Below are 13,937 nucleotides of genomic sequence, written 5' to 3'. Positions count from 1 at the left end.
CCCCCCCCCCCCCCCCCCGCCGCCACGCCCCTGATCAATAAGGTTTTATTTTTCCTGGAAGCCTTGACTCAGGTAAGGGATCCAGGAAGGGAAGGGGCAGCAGAGGAACGTGTTCATTTGCAGGGGATCCTATCTGGTCACCTTCTCATGTGATCCTCTCCATAGAAAGAGTTCATGAAGCAGGTCCAGACCAGTGGGGTGCTGATGGTGTTCTCCCAGGCCTGGATTGAGGAGCTCTACCATCAGGTGCTCGACAGAAACATGCTCGGAGAAGCTGGCTACTGGGGCAGCCCGGAGGATAACAGCCTGCCCCTCATCACCATGCTGACCGGTCAGTGGCTCATCACACAGCCCCGTGGCACTCAGGGTGGCGTGGCGGGGGGGACACTCCAGAGCCCCTTTCAGAGAAGCCAGCCTTGAGACAGCACCCGCAGAGCCTCCCTGGCAATTGGTAACGGTTCCAGGGAAGTGTCATGAATCCACCTCATAGGAATGTTCTGTTTTTCACGTGGGACCCTGGAGGGCTCACTGTGCCCCATTAGATAAGGACTACTTAGCACCTGTGTCTGTCAGGGTAAAACTACGGGCCTCTCCTAGGAATATGAAGTACTTTCTGGGCATAGAGCCCAGAATTATTCCTGGAAACTCTCACATGCTAATAGATAACCCTATATAATTTAGTGCTCCTGAATTTGCCAGAAATGTAAAATGCTTGATTTTAAACTTGGCTTCCTTCCCATCTCCTATCCTCATCAGAGGTCCTCTCTTCCCTTCCCGGCTATACAAGAATTTGAAATAATGCCAAGAGATTGCCCAGCATCTTTGTCTTCAGTGTCCAGAGTTTTTAAAATCCTGTTTATTAGAAATTTTACATGAGAGCATAGAGAGCTCTATGGGGTACGGTCATGAAGCAGGGTTTTTTTGTTCTTGTTCTTGTTTTTGGTGTGTGTATGAGAGAGAGAGAGAGAGAGAGAGAAAGCAGTCATTCATGGCTTCTCATGGCTTACCTACAGTGTCAGGTAGACCAGGGAGTGCTCAAGACCTTGGCCATCAGTAGGCTTCATGTATTAGATCCAGGCTCATCTTGTGTTTGATCTGAGTTCCCAGACTGGTTTCTAATCCAAGTTATGGTCTCATGGCCCCAGCTGACAGGATATGTATGGAATAGCCCTAGGCCAGATACCTCCCCTGCCCTCGCTGTCCTTCCATGTGTCCACATCCAGCTCAGCACGGCTCTGCACCAAGCAGGGCACGTGGGCAGGAGCACAACCAGGCCAGGGCAGGCCAGGACAGTCCAGGGAAGAGGCAGAATCTGTTGTCCAAAGGCTGTGTTATGTTACCTACGGCCAGTACTGGGGAGCTCTTACAAAGGTGGCAGAGTAGACTACTGGCAGGTAGAACCCAACAATGAGGGACTTGGGCTGAGGTGCTCTTTAGGAATCAGGCAGGGAGTCAAGACACATAGTGAGGTCTGTTCACAGCATTGGTCATTGGCTGGCATTTGTAGTCTTGGTTCTCGAACTAGGATGCAACTGGGAGAAACAAGGCCAAGGTCCCTAACTGTAGGGATCAGGATCACTGGACAGGTGACCAATTTTTATTTGATTAATCATGACAACTTTCACATCCATTTGAAATCTAACAGAAGAATGTTCTAGCAATGAAAGAAAACTGGACTATACGAATAAAACAAGGGGCGCCTGGGTGGCTCAGACAGTTAAGCATCTGCCTTCGGCTCAGGTCATGATCCCAGGGTCCTGGGATCGAGCCCCGCATCAGGCTCCCTGCTGGATGGGGAGCCTGCTTCTCCCTCTCCCTCTGCCTGCTGCTCCCCCTGCTTGTACTCTCTCTCTCTCTCTGTCAAATAAAAAATCCTTTAAAAAAAAGAATAAAACAAAAATTTAGCATTCTGATAAAAGATTGTTATGTTCTTGCTACGTAATAGGTCCAGTGGCTGTTTGTTCGGGAAAATATGAGTATCGTGGTGGCCATTTGTTTTTGACTGGAGTGTTCTAATCAGGGAAAACCTTGTCTTTTTCCTTGACAGACATTGATGGCTTAGAGAGCAGTGCGATTGGGGGCCAGCTGATGGCCTCAGCTTCTACCGAGTCTCCTTTCACCCAGGGCAGGAGAATTGATGACTCCACAGTGGCAGGTGATGACTTGGGTCTTGAGTTTATGAATATACATACATCACATATGTTACCAGCAATTAAGTCATTAAGTGACAGCTTTCTGTGCTGACGTAAATGAATTACCATCTTGTCCTGTCAGAAAAAGAGTGCCTGATGGAAGTCACTTCGCAACATCCAGCTGATGATGCAACATTCATTATTTATACACACAAAGTAAAATGCAATCCAACATCCATTAAATTACATTTCTGGTAGTAGAATTGCTTACAACTCAGTGTTGCTACTTGGATGGTCAGAAGATCGCATGCCATTCTCTGCCAGGTTGTTTCTGCCTCCGGAAAGTGATGCATGCCCCTTCATGTTCTAGGTGTGGCATTTGCTCGCTATATTCTGGTAGGCTGCTGGAAGAACCTGATCGATACTTTATCAACCCCGCTGACTGGCCGAATGGCGGGAAGCTCCAAAGGGTTGGCCTTCATTCTGGGAGCTGAAGGCATCAAAGAGCAGAACCAAAAGGAACGTGACGCCATCTGCATGAGCCTCGATGGGCTGCGGAAAGCGGCGAGGCTGAGCTGTGCTCTAGGTACCGGGGGAGTGACGTCCCTTGACCCGTGGCCTGAGGGGAGTCCCTAGTGGGAAACAAGTCTTCTGGAAGGGCCCTGCTTGGTAAATGGTTAGAGAATAGAGTCAGTGAGGGGTGATTGTTTGTTGTCTCTAAAGGAGTTGCGGCTAACTGCGCCTCAGCCCTTGCCCAGATGGCGGCGGCCTCCTGTGTCCAGGAAGAAAAAGAGGAGAAGGAAGTCCAAGAGCCCAGTGATGCCATAGCACAAGGTAACAGCCGAAGGGCCAGAATCCACCTGGCGCCCTATGTGCCGTCTGCACACACCCGCACACGTGAGCAGACACCCATCCCCGGTCCCTGTGTGAGGCACAACATAGGTTTACTGCTGATCGCACAGTCCCAGGCTGGATCACAGTCTGGATCCCAGGCGTGGCTCTCTTTTACACGGCTGGCCCTGCAGAGCGCCTCCTGTACATCCCTCTGGAGACGAGAGACATCCTGGCCCCCGGTGACTAAAGGAAAGTGCTCTCGGCTGCTAACAGGAGTCCTGCGGGACCCCAGAGGCCCACCTGGCTGAGCTATTCATACTCTGTCTTCATCCGGCCACTTGCTTTGGCACTTCACAGAGTACACATCTGAAGACCCCTCAGGTGATAGTGGGAAAAGGCCAGAATAGCCAGTTTTCTGAAGACGGAAATCAAATGGAGGAAATCCCTGAGAGAAGCTTCAGAAAAACTTTGTTCTTGTAAGAGAAAAACCTGAGCTTTGTGAACTCTGGAAAGAGGTGGTTTTTAACTTGTGAAAATCAGTTAGCCAACGAAGGGGATGATTATCTAGTATATATACTTAATATACACAACCATAAATTACATAAAAATCCCTAGATTTAAAGTTCTTAAGAAATTATAAAACCAGAATTGGTGTTCAAGTAAAAAATAAAATCAGTATCACATCCATGAGACAAATGATGCTTTGCTAAAACTCAGTTTGCCTCTTACAACAGGAATATGGTTTGGCTTCCTCTGAAGTGAGCATGCTGTGTTTCTAGGTTCTGGACCATCATTCACTTATCCCACCAGACCCATCTTCCGATGACTTGACACCTTTATTCATGGAGGATGTTGTCATTTGGCCTTCCCTTGGCATTTTGCATAATTGACATATTAAGTCACCCTCTGCGTCCTTTCTCATTAGTCATCTATAATTTAAAAAGTATTATTTGAAGATCACAAATCTAAACGTAAACTCGGGGAGTGAAACGATCTGATGATTTTCAGTTATAAAGCAGTCATCATGTGCTCAGGGAATACATACATATGTTTTAGATGATCATCATCATGAACATATGACATTAAATAAACCTCAGAGAACTCACAGATTGCCAGGAATTCCATCTTATCAGTGTGAGCACACAGGTGCGGGAAGGGCTCGGGCACAAACAGCTTTAGCTGGGGTTGGCACACGAAGCCCATGCTCACTGCTGTCACTGACTTAGAACCCACAGGTGGGTCTGGAAGAACTGCACCCACCAGCCGAGGATCCACCCAACTTGTAAAGCTGCCGAGCTGGGCTCACCAGTGTCCATGGGGCCCGAGGGCTGGGTAGCTTACACACTGAACCCCAGGGACCTGCTATTGAGGAGCTTGCTGCCAGTGACATCGAGTGACATCTGCTGTTTCCTTTTTGCTCTTGCACGGCAGCCCATTCTCTCCTTTTCATCCTTTCTGGCTCCCTTTCTGGCTCCTTCTTGGACCATTACGTTAATGAATGTCTTTCTGGCACAGTGAAACTGAAAGTGGAGCAGAAACTGGAGCAGATCGGGAAGCTGCAGGGGGTCTGGCTGCACACTGCCCACGTCTTGTGCATGGATGCCATCCTCAGCGTAGGCCTGGAGATGGGAAGCCACAACCCAGACTGCTGGCCGCACGTGTTCAGGTGCGTGACAAGAGCCCCCAACCCCGATCAGTTACCGAGTTCACAGCACCTGTAGGACAGAAGCAGGGATAGCTCCCCAGTCCTCACACGACTGAGACAAAAAGCATGTCTTCCGGGCATTGGCTTTGGGCAGACCTGGGACAGAGAAGCAGCGCCCACGGTGCAGGCATGGGGCAGGGGCCAGGCTGTTTCCTCACCACCTCCTCAGCACCCGCCCAATGCCTTGCACCAAGCTCAGTTCTGGAAGAGCAGAGTGGGGCGTCAGGGGCAGGGCTCAGGCACCTGGATCTCACCCAGAGCACCAGCCAGATCTGGGTTCAGTTTGATGCCCTCGAAGCAAATACAGCTCTAAGTGTCTGTTGGGTTTCAAAGAAAGAGACATGCAGATCATTCAAAGATTGAAAAACCTATCTTGGGAGAAATAGGCGAGAGAGCCAGTATGAATCAGCCTGGAGCAAAGTGGGTTTTAATGTGGAGGCTGGTGTGCTGCTGGTCCTCATTGTTCTCACAGGCAAAACAGGAAAAAGAAAATGACTTAAATTGCACAGAGCATTTTATAGGGAATCAAAAAATTGCCTGCTTATAGAACACGAGAACAGGTTATCTGGGACGGTCTTTACTGGACCAGCTGGACTTCTTCGGGGACACTGGGCCTCTTATGAACCATCTTAGTCCCAGGGTCTGTTGGGCACAAACAGTTTGGAAGTTGGCAGTTATACCCTACCTTGTGATACTTCTCTGTGTTTGCTGTGGTTAGGGCACCCCCACCCCCAGCACTAGTTGTAGGAGCTGTCGAGGCCAGTCAGCACACAGCTGGGCAGAGCCCTTGTGACAGGGCCCACTGTGGCCAGAGGGCCTGCCAGCCACAGGCACACTCAGGCTGGGATCATAAAGAAGCACTTCCTGAGTCCTCATCAGGGCATAATGTTCATCGCTGTTCTTTTACTAGGAATGAGAGAGAAGAAATGGTTAGAGAGAGGGGGAGAGGGCCCCTTGGGAAAACTCCCGCAGGCAGCCAAAGTCTAAATAAGCCAATAAGCTGGACAGGATGGAACTGGGTGAACAGAGCTTTTGTTACCCACCTTTCTCCCAGCACAGGGGAAGACAATCTGAGGAATCCTTACCCCACTTCCAGGTCATCTAGTCCAAATCAAAAAATAATAATAATAATATGGATAGTGAAGGGGGAGAGGGAAAGGTGGCCCTGACAAGAAGGGAAACTGGGGGGGGGGGGCAGGGGGTTCTGCAAAGCAGGCTGGGGTATCTTTCCCTTACTGTGGGATTTACAGAGCCGGCCTGCTGAGCTACGAGGCCTAACAGCTGCTTCTCTGTGCCTGTGTCTAGGGTCTGTGAATACGTGGGCACGCTGGAGCACACCCATTTCAGCGACGGTGCCTCTCAGCCCCCTCTGACCATCAGCCAGCCCCAGAAGGCGTCAGGGGCCTCCGGACTCCTTGGGGACCCAGAGTGTGAGGACTTGGCGCCAGAGCAGAGCCTAGAGCCAGAGAGGTCCCTGAGCGCGGCCCCCGTCATCCAGCCGCTCTCCATCCAAGAGCTGGTCAGGGAAGGCAGCAGAGGCCGGGCCTCGGACTTCCGCGGGGGCAGCCTCATGACCGGGAGCAGCGCTGCCAAGGCCGTGCTCACGCTGTCCACCCAGGCCGACAGGTAGGCGCGCACCATGATCCCCACACCTCGGAGGTACTGCTCTCGCAGAGCACCAGTGTCTCTCGTCTCAGATCACTCCCAGGACCACTAGATGGGTTGGCCAGTCATTTAAGCCTCTTTTATTTTTTTCAAACATACCTCTGTCTCCCGTCATGCCCCACACTTAGAATGAACTGCTGTCTGTTGGCTAAGACCCGAGGCTCTGGAGGCAGGCTCCCTGGGGCCGGCGCTCTGCACTTAGCCTGTGAGCCCAGGGAGGCAGGTTCACCTCCCTGGGCCCTGATTGCCTCACGTCAGGTAAGGCCATAAAGTCAGCCTCTCACAGGGTGGCCATGAGGTTAAATTAATTACTACACTTGAAGCACTTAGGACAGAGCTTGATAAGTGATAAAAATCCATTATTTTTTTTTTTTTAAGATTTTATTTATTTGACAGAGAAAGCACAAACAGGGGGAGTGGCAGGCAGAGGGAGAGGGAGAAGCAGGCTCCCCGCTGAGCAGGGACCCCCCCCCCCAATGAGGGACTCGATCCCAGGACCCTGGGATCATGACCTGAACCGAAGGCAGACGCTTAACCATCCGAGCTACCCAGGTGCCACCAAAAATCCATTATTTTTAGGATAGTTACTATCTGTATTCCCACACCCAAGAGTGTGATATATTCTCTAACCATTGTTAAGGTTAACCCCAACCCCAAGTGGTGACACTTTCTGATGTTGAAACTGCTGTTGGTCACCAGTCACATGTAGTCTCACCTCACTGCGCTGTCCATGCTGGGTCATTGTGCCCTCAGCCCCGGTTCAGTGAAGTTTATACAGGGAGCCGACAGCCAGGGCGTGGGAAAGTGGAACGCCACTCACGGGGGCTCAGAATACCTGAGTTCTTTCCTGGCTTTGACACTAACCAACTGCAAGGTCATGTCTGTATAAATAGTTATGCTGAGACTCAGTTTCTCCATCTACTAAGTTAGTACAGTAATCTCTTTTCCCGGTGTATCCAGCAAGGTGGCTGGGAGAGTGTTTGGCATCTGGAAAGTAGTATACAGGCATCAGGTGGGGCATAATGTTCATCACTGTTCTTTTACTAGGAACGAGAGAGAAGAAATAGTTAAAAGGACCCAGACACTAAGTGATATTAAAATTGGAACAAGAAGGGGCGCCTGGGTGGCTCAGTTGGTTAAGCGACTGCCTTCGGCTCAGGTCATGATCCTGGAGTCCCTGGATCGAGTCCCGCATCGGGCTCCCTGCTCGGCAGGGAGTCTGCTTCTCCCTCTGACCCTCCCCCCTCTCATGTGCTCTCTCTCATTCTCTCTCTCTCAAATAAATAAATAAAATCTTTAAAAAAATTGGAACAAGAAAAAAGTCTTTGTTTCAATCATTTGTGAATGCTTAATTCACTAATTCCCATCTTAAAATCTGTACGTCTCATATAACCTCGTCAAAAGGGACTCTGTATTCAATTTCTGTTGGAGACCCTCTCCTTGCCCAGCATGTGACAGCCCATGGGGCTGCTTGCCCTTCTGGTGTGAGCTCAGGTTTGGAGAGCAGGCAACAGATGACCCAAGAGTGGCGGAAGACTGGCCATAGAAACCCACGTCGGATGCCAACCTTCTGAATTCCAGTGAGCCTCGGATCCTTCTCTAAGCCCTGCTGCCTGTGCTCCCCTCTTCCTTCCCAGCTGCTTCTGCTAGAAATGTCTGTGCCCAGTGGAGTTAGGAAACAAAAGGAACCTGTGAGGTCCATTATGTTAGGGAGTATTTGTTCTTTTAGCAGATACTTGAGCTCCCACCATGTCCAGGGCGCTGGGTGTATGAGTCAGAGGCAGTAATAAAGCTAGCCCCACCCCCAGGGGGGCTTACAGGTTTGGGTGTACTTTGGTTTTGTATCCTTCTCAAGACCAAGCCCAGCATTAGACTCATCAATCATAGCCCAGCAAAAGCCTTGATTCACTTAGTGGGTTTTTCTGTCATAGAGCTTATGAAACTAAAGCTAATTCTAAGGATTTCATTCCCAGTGACTCAGTTTCAGGGGGTGATGCTTTGCCAGTTTTCAACTTCTTGCCAAACATTTCATGAGTGCCGAGCATGGCTGAGCTAAGCCATGGGGAAACCAAGGATTTTTTTTTTAATGATCTGTGCCCTTTAGATTAAAATCTCCTAGTTAGAGCAGACTTATACACAGTAATAATAGAGAAGTATAATAATAGAGAAGTATAATAGAGAAGTATAGAGCAGACTTATACACAGTAATAATAGAGAAGAATAAACCCATGCATTTCTTTACAGTGTTTACACATTTATATTACTCACAGTTAACGAAATTACCATCATCATTCTACCACAAAGCCTTCACGGAATTGTTCCCAAGTAACCAATCTATTTGTTTCATGCAGGCTCTTTGAAGATGCTACGGACAAGTTGAACCTGATGGCTTTAGGAGGGTTCCTTTACCAGCTGAAGAAAGCGTCGCAGTCCCAGCTCTTCCATTCTGTCACGGATACAGTGGATTACTCCCTGGCAATGCCAGGTAATTCTTTCCCTGAAGAGACCGCACCGCCAGATCAGCAGGAGGTGGCCCAGATCTCTGAAAGCAGCGGCCTACCTGAAGACTTGAATCCACATCCCCATCCCACACGGTCACCCTGGCTAAGGTCTAGCGCAGATTTGTCACCAGTTTTCAGGCGTGCCGGGGACTGTGTGAGCGGAAACGCTGCGGCCACTGCTGCCCCTGTCCCCACCAGAGCTGTGCCGGCTGGTTCTGCCAAGCTCCGGGCTTGAGACAGAGAAAATCATGTGGCTGCTCAGGGTGCAGGTAGCTTCCCGTGAGGATGGGACCCCATCTCCGTGTCACGAGCCATGTCTCTTGCTTCTTTCAGTTCAGTGGCTTGCAGAAGCAGCTCCTGATTCCACCCAGGGCTGGTGGGAGAGAAGAGTGGAATGGGGAGAAGCCTCCTGCTACTCTTAGAAAAACTGCTATCGAGGCATATCCCTAATGATAGGTCAATGTCACCATCTCCACTGATGAGGGCCTTGAAGGTAGCCGCATCGTAAGGAGCTGCCCAAGGGTCCCAGATGGGTGGCAGGCTGCTCACAGCGGTCCATCCGCAGCCAAGGTTGTCGTGCCAAAACAGTGAGCCTCTGTCCCAATGGGTCTGGGCAGAGCCACGGAGCTATGTGCTGGGGACGCACGGTGCTGGCAGGTTGGATCGTACAGCCTCTTGTGGTCCCATCTTCAGGGACCTGAAGTTCTAAGTGTATATATTTGGCCTTTGGATCCTTACTGCAGATTCTGATTTGAGAAGCACCGTCCTTTCCCCGCGGGTTTTTAATAGACTTTAAAACCCTAGCTATATAAAGCCAACCTCCCAGACCCATCAGACTTCCAGAGCATCCCTGGACCTAGGGGCCACCTTCAAAGTGTTTAGGGTTGGAGAAATCAGCAAGCTCTCAGCTTACAAAAAAGCGAGGAGCAGGGTCAGGAAGAGGCAGCAGACCTAGGAGGAGGCGGAGGAGGCATTTGCTTTTGGAATGAGTCAGATAGCAGTTAAAATGCTGCCTCCACCATTTACCAGCTACACTGTCTTAGGTGAGTCAGTTTACCTTTCTGGCATTTAATTTTCTAATCTGTGAAATGGCAGTAATCACATTTGTTTAAGGTTTAATTTAAAAAATAAAGTGATTACAGACACACCAACACGGCATTTGATGCAGAATAAACATCCAGTAAATGTCAGTGATTATTATTACTGTCATTTTGAACTTTATTTGATATGGCAAGACTAATTAGAAAGGAGCATTCTGACTGGAAGAGCATGATAATGTCCAGCATTTTGTAGACAATATAGGAGAAACAGGACATGAGCAAGGAGAAAGTGATGAAAAGGGAGAAGACCAAGGGGACAGGGCAAAGAAGGAGCAAAAGATCTGAGGAGGCAAGGATTACACTGAAGCAAGACAGAGCAGTTTCAAAAAGCATGTTATTGAGCAGAAAGGGGCCTGACCTGCTTGGCAAGCTCTTCAGAAGTGCCATTAAGGATTGGCAAAGTGGATGGCGAGTGACAACAGTAACATTAATGGCTAACAGTGGGGGGCGTTTAGTATGTGCCAAGCCCTGTGATAGGCCACTTTGTATCTCCATATTTCATCCTTAAAGTAACTTTAAGAGGTAAGGGCCGTTATCCCTACTTTGACGACAAGAAACGTAGCTTAGAGAGAGAAATCTCTGGTCCAGCATAACCAGCTACTGAACAGTGCAGCCAGGAGTTGAACCCAGGCAGTCTGACTCCCCACCCCTCCTACTTAACTACCATGCCGTCCCCCCCTTATCCACGAGCAGTGCTCACACTTGTCATGGCAGACCCTGGGGATATGGTGGTCGATAGGAGAGGTGTTGATGAACCGCCTAGTCTCTCTTGAATCCAGAGTCCTCTCTTCCCTCAGTTGGCCCGCACTGACTAATCCTACAACCCTGAGTATTTTTCATCCCCTTTGATTTTCATCCTCTCTATCTCTGCTTGAACAGGTCAAACTGTTCCTGTGTTTGGGCTTTATGGCTTTTGTGGTCTTGCCTTCTTACAGGAGAGGTGAAATCCACCCAAGACCGAAAAAGCGCCCTCCACCTATTCCGCCTCGGGGATGCCATGCTGAGGATCGTGCGGAGCAAGTCACGGCCACTGCTCCATGTGATGCGCTGCTGGAGCCTTGTGGCCCCACACCTGGTGGAGGTGAGCCCCTGAAAGCAGGAAGCGAAGCTCAGGGAGCTCCTGCAGCAGAGCCAGCACGGGGCTTTCCGGGCGGTGTGTGGGCGAAGAGCAAGGCTAAGGTTTCCATCACCTGGGCACAAACATCATAGGTCACTGATGGTACATCGTGGCATCTAGAGAATCACCCCAAAAGGGCAGTCCCACCCTGGTGTCACCCTGACCCTCTTTCTTTACAATTGCATGACTTGGCTAGGTACCTCCTGCAGCCTGCTTTCTGTTTATGCCTTACTTTCAGCCGGAGGCTGGAGCTTCACTTTTATACGTGATGATAACAATGCCTTTTGTTCCTGCCAGTCCTTCTTTTCTGAAAGCTCAATGTACTCTGGGAAGTACCCTATAATTAGGCGAACCATACGCCCTAGTGTTTCCAACAAAATTAATGCAGGACCCCTTTCACTCTCATACAAAGTGGTATATGTGATAAATTATATCCTATGAACTCAGCACTTCAGTGCATGATGACTGGCTACTTCTCGATTGATGGGAAAATTGTTGCCTTGTTTTTCAGTGATAATGATTCTTACTACTTCTCTAGCATTAATCTGGTAGAGCTACTTCATCAAATAAAGACTTGTGGAACTAGTTCACTAAACTGAGAACATTCTAGTAAAGAAAAGGGGTAGAAAATAACAAACTTGGTCATGGAAAAACAGTGTGTGTCAGTTATCTGTCACGCTATAATCAACCACCCCCAAAATCTGGCAACACCAAACAACAACCATTTATTTAGCTCCTGACTCTGTGGGTCAGAGATCTGAGCTGGGTTGAGCCAGGCTTGGCTGAGCTCAGCTTGCTTCACTTGTGCACCTCACTTGTCAGCTGGTTCGTGACAGCCTTGATTAGGAGGGCTGGACACAGGGGCCTCTCCCCATGGTCTCTCCCCCTTCAGCAGACTAGCCCTGGCTCATTCACGTGGCATTCTTAGGATTTCCAAGGAAAGCAAGAGGGCAAACCCCAAATCAGAGCTACTTTCCAGTTCTCTACTGATACAATGTTTGGTATTATTCCATTGTCCAAAGCAGATCACACATCCAAGCCTGGCGTCCGTGTGAGAGAGGGCTCCTCAAGGGCGTGCATACAAAGATGTGAGCCAATTAGATCATCACTGGGGCAACTGGCCCACTTCCTTGAGGGACAGGTGACACATCTGATCATATTCAGAACATGGCTAAAATGAGACCATAGGCAGGTCCCAGATTAGGTTCTGGTGTCTTTATAGTCCATGTGTTCTTTACCACCCAAGAAAACCGTCATGTTACAAGAAAGAAAAAAAAAATTACTAGAAACTCTTATTTTTCCAGAAATATTAAAGTGAAACTAGAGTTGTATGTGATCTTTGGTTAAATTATTAAAAATGCAACTTTAGTGTACTGTTCATCTATACTTATCTCTTGGAGTTTTTTTTTAATTTAAATTTTTTTTTTTTACTTCAACAGAATTGCTGCTTCTACCTCCCCACACGAAATGGGTTAGGAACTTAAGAGACCATTTTCTTACTTGTGTAAAGTCCTGATGGTGTTCTACTCTCCCCTGAATTTTGCAGGCTGCCTGCCATAAGGAAAGGCATGTGTCTCAGAAGGCCGTTTCCTTCATCCATGATATATTGACAGAGGTTCTCACTGACTGGAATGAGCCGCCTCATTTTCACTTTAATGAAGCACTTTTCCGACCTTTTGAGCGTATCATGCAGCTGGAGTTGTGTGATGAGGATGTCCAAGACCAGGTCAGTGTTCCGTGGGGGCCAGCATCACCAGCGTCTCAGGCAGCCCTTCCTGAGGGCCCTGGCTGGTGCTGCCCTGTGGCCTTTGCATATTTCGTCTTTCCGGTCATCCTTTCTGGAATCTGTGACCGGAGGGTTAAGCAATTTAGCTGATACGTGGTTAATGATTAGTGGAACTGGGGTTTGAACCTAGGCAATCTAGCTGTACTCTGGGAAGTACCCTATAATTAGGCGAACCTAATATACTATACTTTGACGTACCTAGCCTAGACTCTTAATCACTACGTTACCTTCTGCCGGGAGACAGATGGTAAGGAAACCAACTGTTTACTTCATCTCCAGCATGATGGTGGGCGATGAACACAGATAGATCCTCTCTCTCTCTCTCTGAAATCTACCAAAAAGGTTGAATAAAGGTTTAAAAATTCCTGGCAAGAAGGGTAATACTAAGATGTCCAAAACTAAGTAACAATGGGAAGCCAGAGCACTCAGTAGAGTCCTAAGCCTGGTTTTGCCGTGAGGGTATTTGCCATCAGGTGAAGCAGAGTCCTCCTTATCACATTCTTGAGGCCACAGGAACAGGAGATAAATCTCAAGGCAGACCATATAAGACTGGTGTTCGCTCAGGCCAAAGTTGAATTAGAAATGAACCCAATACCACCCTCCTGAGGATAGTAGCAGCCTCCCTCTAACATCGGCTCTTGGTAGAGGTAAACAAACAAACAAACAAGCAAAACTCTACAGGATTTAAAATTGTAAGCTAGCCCTTCTAGCAGGTCAGCTTATGAAATTACACCACCTTGGTAGTCTAAGAAGCTTTGTACAGGCATGGTACAAAAAGCCAACAGAAATTCCCCCAGAGGAACTCATTTCAACTCGGGCCATAAAAGAATCCCACTAACAAAGTTCCCAGATATGTGAGTTCACAGTACTTCCAAAATATTACAAAACACACAGGGAAACAAGGCAATGGTCAGAGTGAGCTGCTGAAAGAACAGATGGCACAGTTAGGACTGAAGAGAATCGAAGTGTCGGTATCCTTCCCGCAAAATATTAAATAGGAATGTCATATAAGTTTAATGAAACAAAAGAAAGCAATGAAAATATGAGCTAATGCCTAAAGACTAAGTTGGAGAATTTCAATCATAGTGAAGTAGTTC

At 48.5% G+C, this 13,937-nt stretch overlaps 1 protein-coding gene across 1 annotated transcript in view; it reads left to right on the top strand.

Moving 5' to 3' along the window:
- ARFGEF3 (ARFGEF family member 3) overlaps window positions 1-13,937 on the top strand; it is a 166,266-nt gene that overhangs the window by 116,723 nt on the left and 35,606 nt on the right. Inside the window, exons 14-22 of the mRNA XM_021693398.1 lie at window positions 166-331; window positions 2,048-2,155; window positions 2,503-2,718; window positions 2,856-2,966; window positions 4,482-4,632; window positions 5,977-6,297; window positions 8,688-8,821; window positions 10,873-11,018; window positions 12,601-12,780. Of these exons, the coding sequence (XP_021549073.1) occupies window positions 166-331; window positions 2,048-2,155; window positions 2,503-2,718; window positions 2,856-2,966; window positions 4,482-4,632; window positions 5,977-6,297; window positions 8,688-8,821; window positions 10,873-11,018; window positions 12,601-12,780 (1,533 nt within the window). The remainder of the gene's footprint in view (window positions 1-165; window positions 332-2,047; window positions 2,156-2,502; window positions 2,719-2,855; window positions 2,967-4,481; window positions 4,633-5,976; window positions 6,298-8,687; window positions 8,822-10,872; window positions 11,019-12,600; window positions 12,781-13,937) is intronic.

The sequence above is a fragment of the Neomonachus schauinslandi genome, chromosome 8, assembly GCF_002201575.2.
Source record: "Neomonachus schauinslandi chromosome 8, ASM220157v2, whole genome shotgun sequence".
Taxonomy (NCBI): domain Eukaryota; kingdom Metazoa; phylum Chordata; class Mammalia; order Carnivora; family Phocidae; genus Neomonachus; species Neomonachus schauinslandi.
The sequence above is the reverse complement of the archived record's forward strand: the minus strand, read 5'-3'. Positions and strand labels throughout refer to the sequence as shown.